The 23890-nt window shown below is 33.5% G+C and overlaps 1 protein-coding gene and 1 non-coding gene across 7 annotated transcripts in view; one reads left to right on the forward strand and one right to left on the reverse strand.

Moving 5' to 3' along the window:
* DIAPH2 (diaphanous related formin 2) overlaps positions 1-23890 on the forward strand; it is a 974644-nt gene that overhangs the window by 415312 nt on the left and 535442 nt on the right. For all 6 annotated transcript variants that reach the window (XM_049644714.1, XM_049644715.1, XM_049644712.1 and 3 more), the window contains 2 exons: positions 4982-5083; positions 7141-7235. In XM_049644714.1, the coding sequence (XP_049500671.1) occupies positions 4982-5083; positions 7141-7235 (197 nt within the window). The remainder of the gene's footprint in view (positions 1-4981; positions 5084-7140; positions 7236-23890) is intronic.
* On the reverse strand, positions 3328-3465 carry LOC125932503 (U4 spliceosomal RNA). Its single transcript, XR_007460649.1, has one exon. It is a non-coding gene; the product is annotated as a U4 spliceosomal RNA (small nuclear RNA).

Genomic DNA, 23890 nt, shown 5'->3' on the forward strand with positions numbered 1-23890 from the left:
ATAAAGAGAATTTTAAAAGAATAGAAAATAACAGTTAATGAAAAAATATTGCAGCTACTACACAGAAATCATAGATTTCCCCTGCCTGCCATTGTCATACTTGCATTCATTTTAACATAAAATTATTTATTGAAGTTTAATGCCTATTTCAACTAATATATGAAAACTATTTCTATATAGTTAGAATCACTTCTGGAATTGTATACACATGGGAAAATATGTATTTATATAGGGAGATCACAATTCTTACATTTGTATGAAATGTCTAAAACAACAGTTGGGCATTATTAGATATTCATATATGTATACACAATGCTACATAAATTATTTGGGTGGTTTTTAACACTACTGTTAATGGCTTTATTTTTCCTGGTTTTATATATAGTACACTTACTAGAAGTGTCATATTTTTACTTTTCCACATACTCCTTATAACAAGATGTAACACATCAGTTGATGCTGATTCAAAGATACAGTATTCTTTAATACAGAACTACTTCAAATAACAAAAAGAATTCTCTAAGTGATATGCATATATTCACTCAAGCTATTTACCATGGCTAAAGAAAATTACAAAAGTTAGATATCTTCTGGAGATACTTCCATAATTAGTAGTTTACATTATCACTACATATTTAAGAAATATGAGTAGACATTTAAGTTTTATATACCACTGTATGCTTGTGCCTAGGCTCACATATAGTAGATGTTTAATAAGTATTTGCTGGATAAATGAATAAATGAATGAATAGTATTGATGCTGACTTTAGAAATCAATCTTTCTCACTGGAATTTTGAGATACAGTAGTTATAAAAATTTATTATGATTTATGGTTACCACTATGTAAATCATTCAATGTTACCCATTTATAATATCTTAATATTTCCTACAAATTACAAACATCTTGGCACATGTTATATATATCCACTGAGATAGTAGACATTAATAGGGGATGCCTGAACATTGCCTAAATTAGATTGGGAAAAGAATATAGCCATGTTTACTTTATTTATGCTAATGAGCATCCCTCAGTTGTAAAGGAATGAAGTTATAGTACAATTGCATATAAAACTCCATGTATTAAAGGAAATCTAAGAATGTTCCATGGACATTTTATCTTAGATAATTAGTATCTTGATGCTAACGCATTTAATAATAATACAAATGTCTTTATTATACATCATTATGTTTCTACAGACAGTATTTTATGATGTTTCATTATTATTTGGTCAATTAGCAGTGACAGTTTAAGCACTCAAATTCATTTAACCTATCAGATTTAAAACCAGTGGTTATATGATTTTTCATTTGCATATGGAGAGATCACATTTGGAGGACTCATTATGAATGTGAGGACCATAGGGCCATTGAGGACAAAAATCAATTATTGAAGTTTTTGTATTGAGACTTAAAAAAATCTCTTCAGTCGCATCCAAATAATTTTGAATAATTACAGAATCAGTATAATTTAAGTTTGTACATTATAATTTTTTGGATATAAGCACATTTAACATAAGCTCTACCCTCTCAAAAATGTTTTAGCGTACAGTACAGTATTATTAACTATAGCTAGAATTTTGTACCTCAGATCTTTAGAACTTATTCATGTTCTATAACTGAAGCTTTATCCCTATTGAACAGCAACTCCCGCCTTCACCCTCCCTCAATCCCCAGCAACCACAATTCTACTTTGTTTCTATGAGCTTGACATTTTAGATACTTCATAATTATGCAGTATTCATCTTTCTATGACTTGCTTATTTCACTTAGCATAATGTTCCCTAGGTTAATCCATGCTATTACATATGGCAGGATTTTATTCTTTTTTTAAAGCTGAATAACATTTTGTTATATGTATATGCCACATTTCTTTATTCATCTTTTGATGGATGTTTAGGTTCTTTCCCTCTCTTGGCTATTTTGTGAGTAATACTGCAGTACTAAGATACAGTGCAGCTTTTTCCTTGAGATTCTGATTTCAGTTCTTTTGGTTGTATACACCAAAGTAGGATTCCTAGATTGTATGGTAGTTTTAGTTTTAATTATTTGCAGAAATCTCTGTACTGCTCTCTATAGCAGCTACACCATTTTACATTTCTACCAATAGTGTATAAGGGTTCCAATTTCTCCACATCTTCACCAACACTTATCTTTTGTAGTTTGATAATAGCCATTCAAAGAGTTGTGAGGTGATATCTCATTGTGGTTTTGATTTGCACTTCCCTCATGATTAGTCATGTTGAGCATATTTTCGTATAGCTATTGGCTATATGTATGTTGTATTTGGAGAAATGTCTATACAAGCTTTAATTGAAATGTTGAATTGCCTATATTTTAGTCAAGTTATGGAATATTTAAGTTTTTTAAAGCATTTAAACATATATGTAATCAAATCACCCTAGGACAAGTAACATTTTGTAGTCATTTTGAAAGCAGGACATTTTTAATATATGAAGCCTTTAATACTACCTGGATAAGTTCCATATATCCTTACCTTCCTTCAGATTATCTATTTATCTAAGCCTGTGGTTGTGATCACTAAGGAATGCTTTTAAAGACAAGAAAATCAAAGACAATCATAGCCACTTATCAGTATTTACTGATCATGGCAAAACATTATTGTTTGTGAAAGGCTGTCTAGTTAGGGAACTATTTTAAACTAGCTTTGCTCTTGTGATTCTCAACAGCAGTGCTCACTCATGGAATTCTTAACCATTATTTCAATCTAGGATAAAGCCAATTTGCATACTATGAGGGAAATATATTAGTACTTAGTACTAGAAAATTAGTACTAGAAAATTAACAGTGAACTCTAGATATTTAAGACATCTAATGTTAATTTTAAACAACTTGTTCATTTGAAAAGGGGAGAAGATGAAATATATTTTAATGAAAAAAAACAAAAATATGAAGTCATTGAACAAAATGAGCATTATATATGCCTGATTTACTCAGGAGTCTTGTTAGTTCACAGAAAATCTTAATATATCCTTTATACTACAGCATTTTCATCCTTATGTTTAACTAGTCTCTCATAGTGGGGTTTAAGGCATATTATGAGATTGGTATGCTTTTCTTGACTGTTTCTTTGGGTAGAATTTTCTGAATGATTCTAAGAAGTAATTTCAATATGATTCAGATTTTGTTTTTATTAACAAAGGGTATGAACCTTGGATTGTCATTTCTTTATATACAGTTGTCTTAACCTGGGAGTGGCTTGAAAATTAGAATAGATTAAAATGTTAATTATTGAATAGGAAAGACACTGTGCTTTTAGATCCTTTGAGGAACATTAGTCATAATTTTTAAAGACATATATTAAAAGCCATTTTTCTCTCAATAGTAGCAATAATTTTATTGTATTTAATTAGCTTGAGAAACTACCTGAGATCATGATTTTCAATTAGCAATAATCGTGCCTCGGATAAACCTCATTGGCTATGATACTGCCACTGCGCAAAGCTGAGATCATGATTTTCTAGTGTAATAATTGTGTAGTCTTGTTAGACTCTGCATCACTTTAGATAGAACATGTTGTTACAGCTTAGAACTAAATGCTTCAACTTTATTTACATGTAATTAATTTGATATTATTTTTCTAAGAAGTTCATTTAATTTTCTCATATTTTGTACCATTAAAACAAAGGGAATGTTAATGGACTTACAAAATTTTATGTATTCTGTCACATTTATAGAAAATTTTCCAGAAGCTAACATCTATGAACACGTAGCTTAGCAAAAATATCCTGTGGTTTTGTGTTGCTCTTCCTATAAATATAATCAGGAACTCATTTGTGATCTCTTTTGTGAAAATCAGATAAATTAAAATAATAAAACTGATTTCCTCAAAATGAAATTGTATTTTTAAAAGTAATGAACAGCATTATTATGGCCATGTGAATCAATGATGAAGTTTAGCAACGTGAGTTTAGAGACAAAAGCATATCACTACTTGATTGAGAAAATATATTTTATTTTTCACATATATATATATATATATATATATAATTTTTGTCATATTTTTAATGCTCCCATTACCTACAGCCCTATTTTTTTTTTTTGTTAGAAGAGATAAGCTGCCAAAATATGCATACAATTGTAGGTGTGGAATTTCTGTCTAAGAAGCGTTTAGGGATTTGCTTCATTTTCGTAGCAGGTAGCCACATTGTTTTTTTTTTTTTTTTTTTTGCTTTGGTTTTTGTGATGGCTTGTCTGGGATAGAGCTAATGGAGGTTATGGTGGGGGGGGTGCTAAAGCCACTCCTTGGCACTGTTACTTCTTAAGTTTCAGGTCATTTGAACTGTTCAAAACTGGAGGGTTACCTTTTGAATAAACTGTAACTAAATATTTTGTTCTAAGAAGGCAAATAGTACTAAAAAATATTGGAGACAAAGATAACTTACTCAAACACCATGTCTTTGAGATTCATTAATTATGTGTGTGCAAATGGTGCTGTTGTTGTACAACTTGCAAATGGTTCATATTTGTTCTTCAAAGCAATCTCAGCAGGAATTTTTATATGGCAACCTGTTTGCAGTTAAAGTTACTTTAGGTACTTCAAAACAGTTCCACTGAATTAAAGACATGTCTAAATTTTAGCATAATTTAGTATAAATGCATGTCTGCCTTTCTCCTCAATTAGTCCAAATTAGGGAGATCTTACTATGTATTTAATTCCAGTGCTGCTGTAGGTACATGGTAAAGGAGTAATTAATGTTATATATTAGGGAAGAAGTAGCAATTGATTTTTGGCTCTATTTGGCTTATCTTTTCTGCTTAAGTGCTAATATTTAATTTGTGGGGAAACCGTTAAATAGGTCTGTATTATTATGTTTATCCTCTTCATTGAACTAATGAAATAAACACATATATTGATTTTTTGGCATAAGCTTTATTAATGTACTTAATATGCCTTACTAATTTATTCTGTGTATTTGGATTAGTGCCATTGTTGTTTATGAATCAATATTTTTCCTTTAGTTCCAAAGAATGTAGAAGCTTCAGAAGAAAAGAAGACCCTGCCTGCAAAGAAGAAAGTGAAAGAATTGAGAATTTTGGATCCCAAAACGGCCCAGAATCTGTGTATGTGATATTTTGTGTATAGGTGGTGGTAGTGATGGTGGTGATGAGGAGTTGTTGAATATATTTAAACAAAGTTGTAACTGCCTTGAAAATGTATATTTAGCATCTACTAGAAACTAAATTCTGTGTAAACATGATTTGAGTTACCTTGTTGTCATTCAGCCAGAATGGAGACCCTCATCATAATTTAGCCTTCCGTAGACCAGATGAAACTTATGAATAATAAAACTTTGGAAAGAATTGATAATTGAACACTGTTAGAAGACAGGGTGAGATAGAAAGCAGACTTAAAAAGAGTGTTGTATTTTCCTTTTCTGCCCAGGCCTGGGTGTGATAGTTTCGGAGTATTCACTGGGCCCATTGGGCAAATCCTTTTATTACTATGCCTTTATAGTTGAAGTAACTGTGATGTTACTGGTTAAATTGGTAACCGCTGCACTTTAAAACTGGTTAGTGGGGCGCCTGGGTGGCGCAGTCGGTTAAGCGTCCGACTTCAGCCAGGTCACGATCTCGCGGTCCGTGAGTTTGAGCCCCGCGTCAGGCTCTGGGCTGATGGCTCGGAGCCTGGAGCCTGTTTCCGATTCTGTGTCTCCCTCTCTCTCTGCCCCTCCCCCGTTCATGCTCTGTCTCTCTCTGTCCCAAAAATAAATAAAAAACGTTGAAAAAAAAAATTAAAAAAAAAACTGGTTAGTGAACCTTAAAGCCATCAACAAATCAATTATTAAGTATGCTTTTGCTCAAGCAGCAGCACAGTTAAACCCATCTTCATTTAAGTAGGCCTTAAGTTTTACTTTGGCATATACTCTCCTCTGTGTTTAATTCAGCATTTTTTTTTTAACCACGATAGACTATGTTTATATTCTGAGGATATTCAAACACTATGCACGAGAAATTTCAACATATCAAGCATTTCTAATTATGGAAAGAAATACCATGGGAGTATTTTGTTAAGGGTTGTGCTATAGGGAATCAGATTAAAATAAACAAGTCATCATTCTCCTGTGAGTATGAATGTTGCTGTCGGAAAAGCATTCTCCTAATAGCTGTTGTGAATGTGTACATTGCTTACCTGACAGTACATTTTCTTTACAAAGTGGATGTTCAGTACTTTAAAAAAATGACCTTAATTGCTAGTTGATATTTGTCAACATTATTTATTTAAATTATGGAGATCTCACCTGGTATTTATGTCTAGGTAATCATTCGCCTAGACAGTGACAATTTTTTTTCTTTAGGCACCAGTGAAATCATACAGACCTTTTCATGAAAAAAAAAAAAGAAAAGAAAAACAATTTTTAGGAATATATTCATGTTCTGGTGATAGGAACGCATGAATTCTCATTCAGATATGTAGTTAGTGGAAGTTAAAGTGGAATGCCTTGTTGAAAAATACTTTCTGAATAAGTTTAAGCTTTTCTCAGGGTAATTTGTTGAATTATTCCAGTATGACATACTATACACCCAATTAAGAAAAAGTTGACAAGGGAAATTGTGGTTCAACATTTAAAGCTACTAATAGTATACCACATGATTGTCAACAGAAATTCAGATAACAATGATGATTCAGACACTTCGGTTTTTTCTTATGTGGGAGCATTTCAGAGTAGATTGATGTGATTTTTTTTTTGTACTTGGTTACTTTATTGTTGTTCCTGAGAAGTACTGTGTTGTATGTATCTGAGTATCTCCATATTAAATTCTCTGTCAGATTAAAAGGCCATCTTGAAATAAAATCTCTAGCTTTTCATGAGTCATTTCATACCAGCTCAATCTAAAATGCATATGCATATAGTCATCAGTGTTATTAGTAGGAGTTATAATTTGTATATAGGATATACACAACCTGTAACATTAGAGCCTGAAATAGTGGGCCATTTTGCCTAGATGTATAGTGTAGGCCATCAAATGGTAACTAATTATGTTTGTTCCTATCTATAGATTAATATTAGTGACAGAAATTTCATATTTTGAGTCAATGAAAATGGGAATCAGGTATTCATTAGGCCTTTAAAATTTTGATGCTATTCCGGTTTTAAGAAAATCTACTTTTATTTTAGCTATCTTCTTAGGATCATATCGTATGCCATATGAAGATATAAAAAACATCATTCTGGAGGTTAATGAAGACATGTTGAGTGAAGCCTTAATTCAGGTAACTTGGATATTTTCCTTTTAAGATTCATTGTCACAGGTATTTCTAGATGTTATCTTCTCAATGGAGTTGTGAGAAAATGTTCTTCTATATTTTGGTAATAGAATCAAGAGTATCTAGCTTTGTTGCCAGTAAGAGTTTTCTGGGGCACCTGGGGGCTCAGTTGGTTAAGTATCCTGACTCTTGATTTTGGCTCAGGTCATGATCTGGTGGTTCATGAGATCCAGGGCTCTGTGCTGACATCAAGGAGCCTGCTTGGGATTCTCTCTCTTCCTCTCTCTCTCTCTGCCCTCCCCCATGTACGTTCTCTCTCTGTCTGTCTCTCTGTCTCTGTGTCTCTCTCCCTTTCTCTCTCAAAATAAATAAGTAAATATTTTTTAAAAGTATTCAACATAGATGATATAAGTTCTAGGTTTGTTTCTGCCTATACTATACACTGTACATAAAATTGCATATATTTCATCATCAAAATGACTCTTAAGTAAATAGTGTTATTACCATTTTATGGATGTAAAAGTGGAGAGGTCAAGAGGTTAAATACCTTGTTTAAGATCAGTAGATAAATGTTATTCTTTGTTAAGCATGTAACATGTGCTAGGAATTGTGCCAAGTACTTTATATATTTTATCTCATTGAATCCTATAAAAAACCTGTGAGGTGCATACTATTATCCTCATTTTACAGAAAATAAAACTGAGACTTTGAGATGTTCCTCAATGTCACATAAATGGTAAGTGGCAGAGTAGCAGAGCTGGGATTCAGAACAAGATCTCTTGTGGTTCTAAATCTATCACTCTTTCTATTCTATTATTCTACCTTCCATGAGCAAATATTTTAGCTTGCTAAATCTCTGTTTTCACATATGAGAAACAGGGTCATTCTGAGGATTAAACCAAATAAAGTGCAGTGTAGTATAAAGGACTATACAAGATCTAGCCTATTGTTAAAATTATTTGTATGTCTGGTCCTGTCTGGTTTAATTTCTGGAAGGAAGAACTGTGAAGATTTTATAAGTAAGGGCATACTCATTGTAGGTTTTTTCCTGTTGTTGTTGTTTGTTTTTAAGCTATAAAGTTTGCCTTGATTTTAAAAAGACTGAGAAGTTTGTGCTGTGAAAGTTTTGCCCCCCTCAGACTGTCTCTAAATCTCAAAGAACCAGTGCCTGTCATTTCGGCAGGCTATGTCTATATGGAAGTTCCTCCATTTCGAAATATAGGCTTGCATTACAGATTACCTCATGTAAACGTTTTAAATATAGATAAATCTATTTTCTGTAAGACTAAGGTTTTTTTTAATGTTTTTAACATTTATTCATTATTGACAGACAGAGAGAGACAGAGCACGAGCATGGGAGGGGCAGAGAGAGGGGGAGACACAGAATCCGAAGCAGGCTCCAGGCTCCGAGCTGTCAGCACAGAGCCCTACGTGGGGCTTGAACCCCATGAGCAGTGAGATCATGACCTGAGCAGAAGTCAGACGTCCAACCAACTGAGTCACCCAGGCGCCCCTCTATAAGGCTAAAGTTTAATAAGGGGTGCCTAAATTGCTCAGTCGGTTAAATGACCAACTTCAACTTAAGGCATGATCTCAAGGTTTATGGGTTTGAGCCATGCATCGGGCTCTGTGCTGATAGCTCAGAGCCTGGAGCCTTGTTTTGATTTGTGTCTCCCTCTCTGCCCCTCCCCTGCTCGCACTTTGTCTCTCTTTGTCTCTCAAAAATAAATAAATGTTAAAAAAATTTTTAAAAAGTCAGGTTTAATGAGTTTATGTAGGTTCTTTACTATCATGACATGCTTATGTTAATCTTAGTAAGAGATATCCTTTGATAAGTAATCCCCTTGTGGAGCAGTCAAAAAAAAAAAAAGTTTTCTTTTCTGTGCAAGTAGCAAGTCCATAGTTCTCTTAGAAATGGAGAGCTGATCACATTTGTCTTGCCTATCTAAATTCCTTGGTTCTTTGCACAGTAGTCAGAATGAACGAACAGTGAAGCCTAAGGGGGTTTAATTCTCCCTCTTTTTTCTTAATTGGATAGTTTAATTTTAATGCACAATAAGGCAAATAAATTTCTGATTCCAAAGCTTTCTAGTCTTTTCTCTATAATCAAATTATAGTAAAATGGAACCATATTTTGAATAATTAATCAATGTAGCCATTTATTTTACCCATTAAAACTATGTAATTTTTCCTTCACATACTTTGGTAAATAAAAAATGAATGTAATTATGCAGAATGCTACTGTGGCATCTATTTGCCAGCAAAATTCAAAACATTGATTATTTTTTAAGTCATGTTTTGAACTCTTTAGGGAGTGTAAGAACCAGAGAAAGATTCTCATTTATGAATATCCCTCTAATATTCAACAAGCTTTTAAAATGTATATCTAGAATTTTATTATCTGGGATTTTTTTTTGTTTCACTTTATTTTGTAGCATAAACAATACCTATTTGTTTCTCTTTAAATTGGATAAGCCTGGTCCAGTTGGGAGAAACAGATTGCTTACAGTTTGGAGATGTCATTAAATTATGTCTACATTCTTGAATTTGCTGGTTTAATTTTATCCACTATGCAGTCAAAGCAACTGCTTGTGAAATCGCATTATTATGCTAAATCTTGGATTAAACTCTGGGAAGGTGAGTGATGGAGAATCATAAAGAGTAGATCTTCCCAGGCTCCTTTTGTGCATGTTATACCTGATGTGTCCATGTTATTTCCTGTTCGCTGTGAATGGGTTGACCCGAGCCTGTCTCAGTTCTTCCTTTTTTTCAAGACTTTTCATTGCCTTTTTAAGCCTTTAGCTCTTTTTTTTAAATATATATATAGTCATGTGTTTACCCCCTTGCATCCTTTGCCCAACCATTTTTGAGCCACCTTTTTGTTGAAAGCTTCCCACTGAGGACTTTTTTCAAGCCAGATTGCTTTCCTTCTCAATGCCAGATACTCTAAAATATCTTATCATTCCTTACTCTCCTTAATGACAAATCATTTTCTTACTTCTTCTTGCAGGAAAAAACCACTTAACATGTAATTTAATAGTACGTATGATTGGAATTGTGCCACTTGGGTATGAGGCACAAATGATAAGTGACTCATGTGAGTTACTAAAGTTAGTATTATGTTTATCCAAACAAATCAAACATCTGAGTATGTTTTGGTAAGGATAAAAGTCCTGGATTTAAACAATTATTTGATTTCCCAGAACCCAAAGGAAACTGGTTTCCTCAGGTAAGAGAAGAGAGTAGAATCACTACTGCTTCTTTCTCTCTCCTATCCCAAAAATGTTTGCTCCAGTGATGCAAAAGTAACATCAATTTGCCTCTCACAGGAGCTGTTTACAATTTGTGTCTAATTACCATGCAGCACGTGGATAATGCATAGCATTAAATATGTATCATCAGATTAATTTTGATGTAAGTTCTATTTGATTACTGTGCTAAACTCCATCCATGCATAATCATTGTATGTTGTTCACATGAGATGATTGTCTTCTCATAACAACAAAAACAACAAAAAACAATTAAGGACATACTGCCTCACAGAGAGTTAACACTAGTATTCTCTCTTCAGTATAGGTTATTAGGTTCTTCCCTGCCAGGCAACTAATATATTTTAGTTATTTAGCAGGATGAATATCTTACTTAAAAACACATACACACTATATGTATATTATATATATATACATATATTATACATATTATACATACATATTATATATATAATATGATAAATTACAATACATAATATATATAATATATAATGTGATATATTATATATAATTTAATCAGTAAGAACATGCCAAAATTTTAAGATTATTAATAAAAATACTAATGTCTCCCTTATTTTAAAAGGTCTAACTGTAAGCTAGAAATGGAATTCACTATGGGGAAGATGTTGAAATGTAGTTTGAAGTCAGAATGGTGATTAGGGCTGAAAATAGGATTTTTGGAATCATTTGCAAAGAAATGTCTGTTGGGATATGAGGACCAAAGATAGTGGATAGTGGATATCTACCAAAGTGTGTAGTGGAAGGAAAGTGACAAGTGGAAGGTTAAAGACTGTATTTCTATAGAGCACCCTAGTTGAGGGAATGGATGGTGTTAGAGAAATCAGAACAAAATGAGCCAGCATGTCAGGGAGAATGCCAGATACTGTGGTATGTCACAATACCCAGCACAGGAGATAATTTTAAGGAATGATGGGTAAGAGAATGAGATGCGGGAAGGATACCCATTTTGATATCCTGAATTTCAATAACTTACTTAAAGTAGTTATTTTCTTTTAGTTTTTTTTTTAAACAATCCATACTACATACCAGACACTTTTATTCCTTAAGCAAATGTTCTATGTCTTTTGGTCTCTGTCTCCCTTATTTTTATTTTTTTATTGATTTTTTTTTAATTTTTTATAATGTTTTTATTTATTTTTGCGACAGAGAGAGACAGAGCATGAGCAGGGTAGGGGCAGAGAGAGAGGGAGACACAGAATTGGAAGCAGGCTCCAGGCTCTGAGCTGTCAGCACAGAGCCCGATGCAGGGCTCGAACCCACAGACTGTGAGATCATGACCTGAGCTGAAGTCAGACACTTAACCGACTGAGCCACCCAGGCGCCCCTGTCTCCCTTATTTTTAAAGGACAGATGCACTTCTTCTGGAAATGCAACTATCCAGTGCCCCACTTTTGTCTCATTCTCCACCCACTACATTTTCTCTGGCCTTTCCTCCTTCCCTCTCTTCCCCCCCTCCCTCCCAACACCTTTACCTTTCACCTCCCTTCCTTCCTCCCTCTGTCCTTTCCTTACTTTCTTTCATTTTAAATAAATTATTTTTTAATAAAGCCCCTAATCTTTCTTAATAATATCCCCTCAATGAAATATGGCTCTAGGGCATCTCCTTCACACCTGGAAGCTACGGAAATACCTCTATACATGTCCTTCTGTGATACATGCATAGGAATATTCCAGCTTGCTTTTTTCCTCTCAGATAATTTCTACCAGTGCTGGCTGTGTTACTCTTTTGGAACCCATTCAAGTGTCAAGCACTGTAAGATGTGTAAGGTCTACAGGTGGCCACATGATTATGTCTTTCCAATGTCACTTTATGTCTCAAAACAGCTTATTTGAATTATGTAACTTTTTATTGGGTCATGACATAATAATTAGAATAAAGCATAACTCATCTGATCTATTGTCCTGATTCCAGACAATGCTACTCCTAAGATATCAAAGATAGATGGGTATCTATCGATTCTGCAGGGAAAAAGATTCTTCAACTTCCCTCAATTAAACAGTTCTAGAGTATAATTATTGTTATAGTCAGGAAGTTCATGCATGTGTAATAGTAGAGCTCATTTTTGTCTCTTCAATCCATCTTTGTAATCATTGATCTATTTACGCGGCTATTGACCATCTTTATTTTATGCAGCCTTGTGAGTCTGCATGTGTTCATGTAGTTTACAAGGGTTGATGACTATAAGTACATCAATTAAGGCTTTTATGGCATTAGTACTATAGAATTGAAAACATTTTTCTCTTAAATAACAACTTGTATTAAGCACATTCATTTCAATATTTTTTTAGGGAAAATGAAAAACATTAGCAATAACAGCAACATTCGAAGGCATTTCTTTCCCATTTCTCATTATGATTGAATACATAATTACTTTATGGAATGCTACTGCAATCTAAAAATACTTTTATCCTTGAGCTACTGTTCTTTTTCATCTTTTGCTTCTAACTGGTTAGTCGAGTGTTTTTTTTTTTTCTCTTCCCTTTCTTCGCTGCTTTCCTTTGACCCTTGTTTGCTACTTTCAGTCTGCTGATTAAACCATATCTATTCCAAGCAAATGTGATGACTGCTTATTTCCATCCCCTCTGTGTCTCTTGTTGATGAATACCAGTATTCGTCACCATTATTGATTGTATCATCATCCACGAGTGATACCAACTGTTTTACAAAGAAAGAAAAAGTAGCTTTAAACAATTATTTTTCCTATAGTAATTGCATTATAAAGTATTTTTAAAATGCAAACTTTTTAATCTATTTACACGTTGAACAAAAGATAGGTCTTATTAGCAGTTGAACAAGATGTGGCTTCAAAGATCATATTTTCTGCTGCCATTATAGAATTTAAGCCATGTTAGAACTTTACTAAGATTCTGACTCTTTCATCCTAAAGATCCTTTGGGCCTATTGAAGTGAGGTGATGTTTCTGGTAGACCAATAATTCCCTTGAAATTATAGAATTTGGAAAGTGCCATCTTTCTCCTCGCATAGACTTTCAGAACCTTGAACTAGGAAATGAGAAGCAAGGTTATACCAAATCCCTACTCTAACTTGAGTTATGAAGCTACCTCTGGACAAAAGACAGAAGTCCCTCAGCCCAAGACAAATGGAGGCAAGGAATCCAGGCTCTAATACCTTTAGTGAAACTAACAGATGGCAAACAATCACACTTTTTTTTTTTTACCAGCTTCCTATTCATTTTTTTTTTAGTATTATATAAATTTGTTTTGAATCCAAAGATTGTTGGCTAGTCATATATTTAATGAATTATAACACCTTTCTAATTGATTATATCTTCAAAACTAATTCCTTTCAATTGTATATCCAGAAGTAATCAAAACGTTCTATATATGTGGAATATTTACTTACCATATGGTTTTTGCAATGTTCTATTATAATTCTAGATTTCCTACGTAAAGTATAAATATGAACTATAGAGGCAGGAAGGAATACAGAAGAGGGATTGAACACTGTTTATTAAGCTCAGTGGTAGGTCCATAGACCCATAGATTCATCATCTTGTATCTACATTTTGGTATGCCTTAAGTACTACACAATAAATAAGCTTAAAAGTATTTGACAAGTGCTGAAAGCATATGCCTAAGAAGAGTTCCTTAACTTTGGTACTGTTGATATTTCAGCTTAGTTATTTTTTGTGGAATGCTATTGTGTACATTGTAGGATGTTTTGTAGTATTCCTGACCTCTACTCCCTGGGTGCTAGCAGCAGCCTCTCACCACCAGTTATGACAACCAAAAATGCCTGCAGACATTGACAGATGTCCCCTACTGGGCAAAATTGTCCCTTGTTGAGAACCACCGTCTTCAAAATTACCTTTATTTCTGAAATATAGTTACTAAACTTTCAGAATTTAGTAAGCTTCCAATTAGTGGTTTTGTTTCTATTTTCAATGTTTATTAGAAATTTCAGTACAGAGGTTTGGGCATTTGAATAGGCAAAAACAAAAAGAAAATTGATTCCATGTGATTAAAATATCTCTTTTCCAGGAATGTAATATATTCGTGTATGTTCAAATACTGACAGAATGCATTCTCATTAAGTTGCAAATACCCCTATTCAAGTATTGTTTAAGGTGTAGGCCATAATTATTTTTCATTATGAATTCTGAATTATTTTAATTATGAATTATGAATATAGGCAATCATATTAGTGTGCATTGACTTTATCACTTTATTAGCATGAGTTTCCTTTATCACATAGTATGTGGGTTTTTATATTGTTTTGTTTTATATTAATGCCTTAATACTGAAGAATTCACTTTAAAGCATTCTAAAAACCTTATGTTTATTTCTTTTGATATGTCATTTAGGTTAAGTCAAATAATATAGTGATAATGTCTTCCAATTTGGTGTCTGAAACCTGGATCTGAATCCCAACCCTGCCATTAAACAGCCTGTGAACCCAAGAAAGTTACCTATCCTCTCTGGGCCCATTGTCGTTAAGCTCTAAATAGCTGATGAGTTTGTTGTGAGGATTAAATTAAATAATAAATGTGAAAGTCCCACTGGCACAGTGATGGTCACATGGTAGTCACATGACAAATGTCTTTTGGAGTTATTGGGATCAGTTCAGTTAGGCATGGTAGTTTGAAACATTTTCCTTCAAAACTTTCAGTTGAATAGCCAGCCTTCAGTTTTCTATGTTAATGGAAAGAATTATTAGCTGGATGATAATTCTCCTGGGGCTTTTCCCTCTCTATGCACTGTCTGGAATTCCAGAAATAGAGGCATCATCTATTATTAGTGAAATTGTGTATTTTGAGTATTAGCAGACAATATTTTGTAGGAATCAAAGTATTTCTACACTTGAAATTGAAAACATGACCTTGTCTAAAAGGTTTGGTGGTAGAAGTATTTGTTATATTAAAGAGTTTGCCAGAAATGATGTGATCCATTTCAAATAATTAAAAAATACCTACTTTGGGTATTTGTTCTAATAAATAATCACAAACTATAATATTTAGGGGCTAAAAATCTTAGATGACAATGCTAAAATGTGGTTTCAAGAGTGTTTTCGTTTGGCCAGAAATAGGAAGGATGGGATTGCTCTATGACAGCAAAGAAAAGGAAAACTTATTATATAGTTGTAACCTGAAGAAGTATGGCTTTACATAAAAGATGGCAAACAGGATAACCTCCTAGGAAAGGTAAGAAAGAATATGGATGAGAACAGATATGATATCCCTATCATATTCTAGCTGGTGGAATATTTAAAATATCTTCTTTTTCCTTCTCTTTCAATTGTGGAACCTTTATTTTATTATATATTTGCTCAGGTGTGGTCATTATCTTCTAAACTGTACACATTATACTCTAATTTTTGTCTTTGTATCTTGATGATAAAATTAGAGACCATCAAAAATTAAGGCTAAAATAAACTTTATGAATTTTTTATTTCCCTTATTGTATGGAAGGATATACTATCTACTTTGGATATTTGTGGAAGGAGAAACTGAAGCCCAAAGAGGCTTATGTCACATAGCCAATCTGGATCACAACTCATTTCAGACAATGCCCACTTTATTGATTTTTTTTGACCTGTATTGTCTGACCAGTGTTTTTCCCTGCTGTGATATGCAGATGGTTGAATAGGTTGGAGGAATTTACAGTTGGACAGGAATAAAAAGTATCCACAAAAAGTTTACTAAATGAACAGTTTGTGTAATGTCTATCATCAGAAGTCAGAGTAGAAACTAAATTATCCTTCAAAATATTTTCTTCCAGTATTATAAAACATTATAAATGTCTTCTTTGGCACTCATTGTTTGTGTTATGAAATATATAATTAGGTGCCAGGAAATAAAGACTTAATTTTACTTAATGCAATATAAGGGGCATTAGATTTTGTTTCTGCATTAATAAGCCACATTTTATTAAAATGAAAGTGTGGTTCAGATACTAATAAGACCATCATTTGTTTTATCTCATATGAAGGATTCAGTGTGATGGATCCTTTTTAATGAAATGAAGTCCTTCAGCTTTATGAGTAAAATAATATGTCTTTTGGCCTTCATTTTATTATTTTTCATCAACATATGTATTTGAATAGAGTTGAAAAACTAGTTGCTTCTCAGGAAAAGCAAATAAGGTGTCTGCTTTTCTTCCTTGAGTGCTGTGACTAATTACTACATCATCTCCTTGGAGTTTGTATTCTTCAGTGGTTTATTCTTAAAATACCATTCAGTGTGTTGGGGAAAAAAAGCACTGTGTTTGGGTTTTAGTTACTTATCATCTCTCTGACCTTGGGCAGGTCGCTTATCTTCTCTTAAATTTCTTGACTATAAACAGGGGAAAATGTGTACTAATAAAACTGTTTTATTATAAAAATTAAATATTAGAATAAATGAAAACACTTGAAAACTGTAAAATGATTAAAAAAATAGAACACAGATATAGATGAGTCCCTTGGACATCTACTTAGCCCAAACCTCTCACCTTTTTTAGCTATTTAGCTATTTAGTAAAGACAATTCACTCTCCACTTAAACATTCAACCATCATTTGAAAGAACATCCCCAAAATAACTCATATTTCTGTTCTCTCCCCTAAATAGAGGCCTATGTTCCTTATTTTCTGCATTTCTTTTTATCCTTTCTCTCTTTAACCCTGCCTGAGACTCATCCTGTTTCATCAAGCATTCCTACTGATCCTTTATCTGAAGATTTATTATATCCACTCTTACCTCCCCTTCCCACAGGACTAGACTTTTGTCACTTCAGTAATTTTACAACTATTGTTTCCTAGCTGTTTCTTGACTTTAGGCTGCCGCCAGCCTAGTACATTTTACTTGATTTAACTAGCTTTTCTCTTTCTTCCATCAATTAATGTTCTCCCTCAAAAAGCAATACCAGTGATTGCCATCTGGTTTTGTTTGTTTTGAACATTGTAGAAAATCTCTAGTGAATCTCAAACATTTGGTGAATTTTTCAAAATCTTGATTTTGAACGATCTGTACATGATTTGACTTTGCTTTTCTCCATGCCTTTGCACATTCCCTTTCATCATTTCAGTATCTTCTACATCTTTCAAAATATTACTTAAAGCTCACATTCTCCTAGAAACCCTCCCTACTTTCTATTCCACCTTGAGCTCTCTGTTCTTCATCTGCCCATTTGGACTATGTTACTCATAGGTTTTTGGAATGGTTGTTTAAAATGATCTTTGCATATGATGTTGACATTCTAAACTACATCTAAACAACAGGTGTTCCCTGTTTCAGTTATTTTTTTAGCTCTTTTACAACCAGATACATGATATAGTGTTTATATGATAGATGTTATGTCATGTGATTTGGTGGTATTTAAAATTAGAGATTGTGAAACTGCTAGACTGAGCCTCTCTGCAGGACCATATTGAGGGGGTGAGCAGTCCATGTTAAGCTTAGTGTTAGATTTATGGATTTCCTTTCCTTGACTGTTTAGGTCTGTGTTATCTCCCAAGGATTTCTGAGAATTACAAGAGCCACTCCAGCTTCCTTTGTTGAACTAAAGACCTTTATGAAAGTAGACACAAGGATTCCATACATTATAAAACAGTACTTATATAGACTCATGATTAATGGTGTGTATTTCTGCTATTCCTAAACATTTCCATCATAGATGGTTCTGCTCTGAAAGTTCTTTTGTGAGAGGTAAAAACTACCCTGGTTTATGTAGTTTACCCTGACCACAACTATTTTGGGGGAGTGTGGCTTGGCCAAGGGAGTATTGGTGGTCTCCATTAACCCAAGTGCATGCAGGCAGTGCTTTTAGCACACTAGATCCAAAGGGAGTAGGCACTAGGTCCAGTTTATATAAGTTCCATGTTGTACATGTTATTCAAAAGAAAATCTGGCTATTTCCAGATGAAGAGACTTTGTGTTGGTGATGAGTAGCATCACACATAGGGAGGTTTTTCTTATTGGGTACCATAAATCCACAAAGAACATCTGGAATAGTATAAAGACAACAGATGCTGTGCAGGATGCATATAATATTAAGGTATGCTTCCCCTTTGGACAGGGAACATGCCACAGGTCTACAGAAAGGTGGAGCTTACCTGTACAAGAGTTTGGGAATGTTTACCAGATACCCTTCTTATATCCTGAACATATGGACTCCCCTTATCTGAACTTATGTCCAAGTCTCCTGAGAAGGGCCATTGAGTAAAGTGTCATAAAGAGGTCAGACCTTCAGAGGATGGATAATTAGTTGATGCTGGAGTGAGTATCCACATAGGAGTGACTGCCTGGAGTGGGACTCTATCTGAAGTGAAGCATAGATTCCCCACTGGTAAATTCTGCCTAACCTATTCCAGTCATGGGATAACAAACATATTTGATCACCCTATATTGATATATTGTCTTACATATAATACTTAGTAATCATTTTACTTGGTATTGGCATATATTCCAGATCTTCTCTACATAAAATCTAATCCATTCCTTTACATTTAGTGGTAGAGTGGTGGTAAAATTTGCTCAATGGATATTTATAAACATTAACACATGTTGCTAGTTGGGAAAGCAGTCGATTTTTGAGGATTGCTGTGAAGATTGTTTCTGCTTTATATTTGTTAGAAGTTGATGCCCCAGGCCAAATGTACTTTATGCATTATTTTCATAGATAATTTGAATACTGCTTTTGGTAGTATTCAAATATTTCAAACAAAATATGTGATTTGTTGTAGGATTTCTTCAGTTTTTGTTTGACTAGTTCCTCTTAGTTCATTGTACAAATGAATGCCTAAGCTGGAGTAGTTCAGAATCAAATGATTGCCTCTTATCTCATTTTTTCCGCCAAAACTCAATTGACTGTTCTTGATGTCAAAATGGATGGGATATTTGAAGGGGTACGAAACTCCAAAAATTATTTTTTCCTTAGAAAAAAGAAAAAAAAAAACTTTGAGGGGCACCTGAGAGGCTCAGTCGCTTAAGCATCTGACTCTTGGTTTCGGCTCAGGTCACAATCTCACAGTTCGTGAGTTTGGGCCATCATGTCGGGCTCTGCATTGAGGCTGGGTGGGATTCTCTCTCTCTCCCTCTCTCTCTGCCCCTCTCCCCATCTCTCTCTCAAAATAAATAAATAAACATTTTTTTTAAAGTTTAAAATAGATAAGTTTAAACCCCAGGGGTTATTATTTAGTCTCTGGAAGAAAAGTAAACTACAGAGTATGTCTAAGCATTGCAAATGTGAAAAGTCATTATCTACATGATGATGACCAACTGAAAAATGTTCCTGAGTGACTCATCAGAAGAAATCAGTATTGAATTGAATCAGATGAATAGAAGCCTAAGTTCTAAATTTTGAAGATTTAAGGCAAAAAAAAAGTGAACTGTTCTGGGGCACCTGGGTAGCTAAGTAGGTTAAGCATCTGACTTCAGCTCAGGTCATGATCTTGTGGTTTGTGAGTTCGAGCCCCACTTCGGACTCTGTGCTGACAGCTCTGAGCCCGGAGCCTGCTTCGGTTTCTGTGTCTCCCTCTCCATGCCCCTCCCCTGCTCATGATCTGTGTCTCTCTGTCTCTCAATAGTAAATAAACATTAAAAAAAATTTTTTTAAGTGAACTCTTCCAGAGTGATCAAGAACATCTGATGACAAAATTGAATTAAGTTTTACGAAAGGATCATTTGGGATACTTCTCTAATACTTGGCTGTATATGTACAGTTAAAAAATAGCATTAATAGAATATAACCATATGTTCCCACATTACCAACATTTATGAAGCCTATTGTTTACTCCTTCTTTACAGAAGAAATCACTATTCTGAATCTTGGGCTCATGATCCCATGCCTTTCTTATGTTTTCACATGTGGATGTATCCCTAAAATATATGTTTAGTTTAGTCCTCTTTTTTTTTTTCTTTTATATGAGTGGAATCACATTACATATATGTTCTATTACTAAATTTTCCACTTTTTTTTAAAAGATTTAACCATTTTGATGTGTGTAGCTATTTTGTTTTCATTTCCTCCAAGGTATATTGTCGCATACTATGAATATTACATGATCCATTTGCCTGTCCTATCAGTAAATGATTGGATTGAACAATCCAATATTGTTGGATATAAATTTAATCGCAGTAGTTGATTACAACTGCATAAACTGGACAAATTTCTGTGTATTGAGATTCATATATTTGATTCTTCCTATCCTTGAACATGGCATGTGTGTCATTTTTACATCATTTTGAACAACTTTCAAAAAGCTTTTTTGACACTTCCTAATTTATCTGTTATTCCATATGTTGGTTATTTTTTAACCTAAATTAAACAATATGTTTACTGTTCCATGCACGTTTGCTTAAATTTACTTGCATATTTAACTTATGTGTATACCTTCCTTCTTGTATGACAATTTCCTTTAGGATCATTTTCCTTCCTACTGAAACACCTCTTTTTAAACTACCTTTACTGCGATTTTGGTCATACTAAACACTTTAAAATGTATTTGATAATGTTTTATTTCATCCGTGTTCTTAAAAGATATTTGCAATGGATATAGAATTCTAGCTTGCAAATTATTTTCTCTCAGCAGGGTCAACATATTATTTCACCAGTATCTGGTTTTGATTGTTGTTAAGTGAGGTATAGTCTAAATTAACATTCCCTGGAGTTAACCTGTCTGTTCTATTGTTTTATCTTTTTTTTTTTTTTTCGTCTTCGGTGTTCTGGAGTTTCATTATGATGTGTGTTGGTATAGATTTCTGTTATTCATTCTTCTGTTTATCCTGATTCATTGGGCTTCCTGAATTTAATGATTGCTATTTTATCAATGCTGGAAAATTGTTAACCATTTTTATTTAGAGTATTATCTGTCTCCAGTGCTCTCTATTCATAGTTGCCTTCTGTAATTCTAATATGCATATTTCACGCATTCTCACTCTGTTTAGGTTTCTGTGTTTACATCTCATAGTTTGCCTTTCTGTACTACACTTTAACTGGATTTTTAAGGCCTATTAGTTTACTAATTATTTTATGACTTGTGCCTCATCTTCTGTTGCACCTATTCAAATGAATTTCTAATGTCAATTATTATATTTCTTATATCTATAAATTCTTTGTTTTTTCCAATATTATGTCTTGTGTCTTTATAGGTCTAATTCTGTTGTTTGTTTTTGCTGACTCTTACTAATGTTTCTTGCTTCTTTCTGTGTAATCTGTATTTTTATTGTGAACTAATGATTGTTAAACTTTATCTGTGAAAATACTTGGAAACTGAAGTTTAAAAGTAGAGTCCTTCTTGGAAATTTGCATTAATTATTACCAGACATCTGGGAGCACTAACAAAGACTAATCACTTTAAATTCTTTTTCTGTGCGTGTGTGTGTGTGTGTTTATGCATATGTATATATGTAGATTGTTGATGTTGTTTTATATTTTGACAACTAGGTAGTTTAATTGTGGCCAAAAACCTGCATGGGAGCTATTCTGTGGTTAGAGGTTTCCAAGGAAAAAAACCTTTACCCTAGATCCCAGAGTCAAGGCAAAAGCAGGCAAGATTCCGTACTGTTTTTCTCTGTGGGTGGGCTCTGTGTTTTTCTTGATGGGAAGCCTTTCACTGGAGATATTATTTTGGAGAGTTTTATAATTACACAAGGAATTGAATTTGCCCTCTCATCTTGTGAAAGGACTAGGCTTTGTGTACCATCTTAAGTTTTAGGCCTTGAAGGGTGAAAACTCTAAACCAGTAGAGATTGGTAGATGTTCCTAGGAAAACATTGGCCTTTAGTATTTGGTTATATCTCTGGATTAGTGATTTGTATAAAAGGAATCTTTTAAAAATTTTATGTGTTCTATAAATTGACAGACTGTAATCAATTTGACTACCCAACTAACTAGGGTAACCAGTCGTCCAGAAACAGAAATACTGTGTTTTCTAAAGTATCTCAATGACTCTTTATTGGGAAGTTGGGGCAAACAGATACTACTCCTCCGCCCCATGTTCAGGTCAGTGTATTTTACTTTCCACAGGTGCCAAATATTGTTTATGCTTAGTTAAAAATCTTATTGTTTTACTGTATAGGAGTGGTAGCATTCTGATGTAGCATGTTTTGTGTAACTATATGCATATTCTGTTAGTGTGCTAATTTTCGTAGTGTGCATAGAATTGCATCATTTCATATGCTCCCAAATCATGGAGGAGAAACACTGACTTTGGAAAGTTAAATGATTGGGTAGAGCATGAGTATGCACCCCTGTACAGTTGGATGAAATTTCCAGATAGTCTTTTGAGGTATTCAACATCAAATGCATTGCAGTACTCTCCTTTCAAGACTTCTAAACTGTTAGTACCCTTCAGACTCTACTCTTATCTTAGATAGTTGTATTGACTGTTGTAGTAATACTCAGCTTTGGAAACATCTATATAGAGTACTTAATAGTAATGCATTCTCACATTTGTCTGTGGTAGTTTGTCATGGACATGATAAGGTGATATCTAATGAAAGCTGAGTGTAGCATAAACAGGATATTGTATACCTGTTACCTATTTTAATGGATATGAATCTATTATATATCTGAGAATATCAGTTTTGCCACTTATAATGAGAAGATATTTTATATTGCATTGAAATATGTTAATTTAACCTACATGAAGGGAATATAGTCTATAGAAGAATATTAATAACATGGATACTATCGATATTATGTTTAAGAATATATCACAGCTAGACATGGGCATACACACCTCACATGTTATTAAATATTCATAGTCATTCATTATGTATATTCTCTATTTTTTTAATTCTTAAGATCACCTTTTAGGTTTAATATGATTTCCAATTTTTATTTTTGTGTACGAAGTGGAACTTCAATGAAATAGAAGATAACTAACGTCAAAGGAATTCTGTTAGTAATTATCTTCCAGATTAAATATAAATCATGTTAATTTTTTTAGAAAGTAATACCTTTTCTCTGCAAATAGGATCATGGCATTAGCAGAAATTGAATTTTTTATGTACAAAATAGTCACAACTTTTCTTTTTATAATTATAGAAGTTGTAAATATATCTGTAATCTCCATTAATCTATAGAGCTAGAACACTTTGAAGAATTTAGTTGAACTTAAATTAGGAAATGTTTAAATAGCATGTGATTTACATGCACATATTTTTTTTTATTTTTTATTTTTTATTTTTTAATATATGAAATTTACTGTCAAATTGGTTTCCATACAACACCCAGTGCTCATCCCAAAAGGTGCCCTCCTCAATACCCATCACCCACCCTGCCCTCCCTCCCACCCCCCATCAACCCTCAATTTGTTCTCAGTTTTTAACAGTCTCTTATGCTTTGGCTCTCTCCCACTCTAACCTCTTTTTTTTTTTTTTTTTTTTTTTTTTCCTTCCCCTCCCCCATGGGTTTCTGTTATGTTTCTC

The sequence above is a fragment of the Panthera uncia genome, chromosome X (genome assembly GCF_023721935.1).
Source record: "Panthera uncia isolate 11264 chromosome X, Puncia_PCG_1.0, whole genome shotgun sequence".
NCBI classification, from domain to species: Eukaryota; Metazoa; Chordata; class Mammalia; order Carnivora; family Felidae; genus Panthera; species Panthera uncia.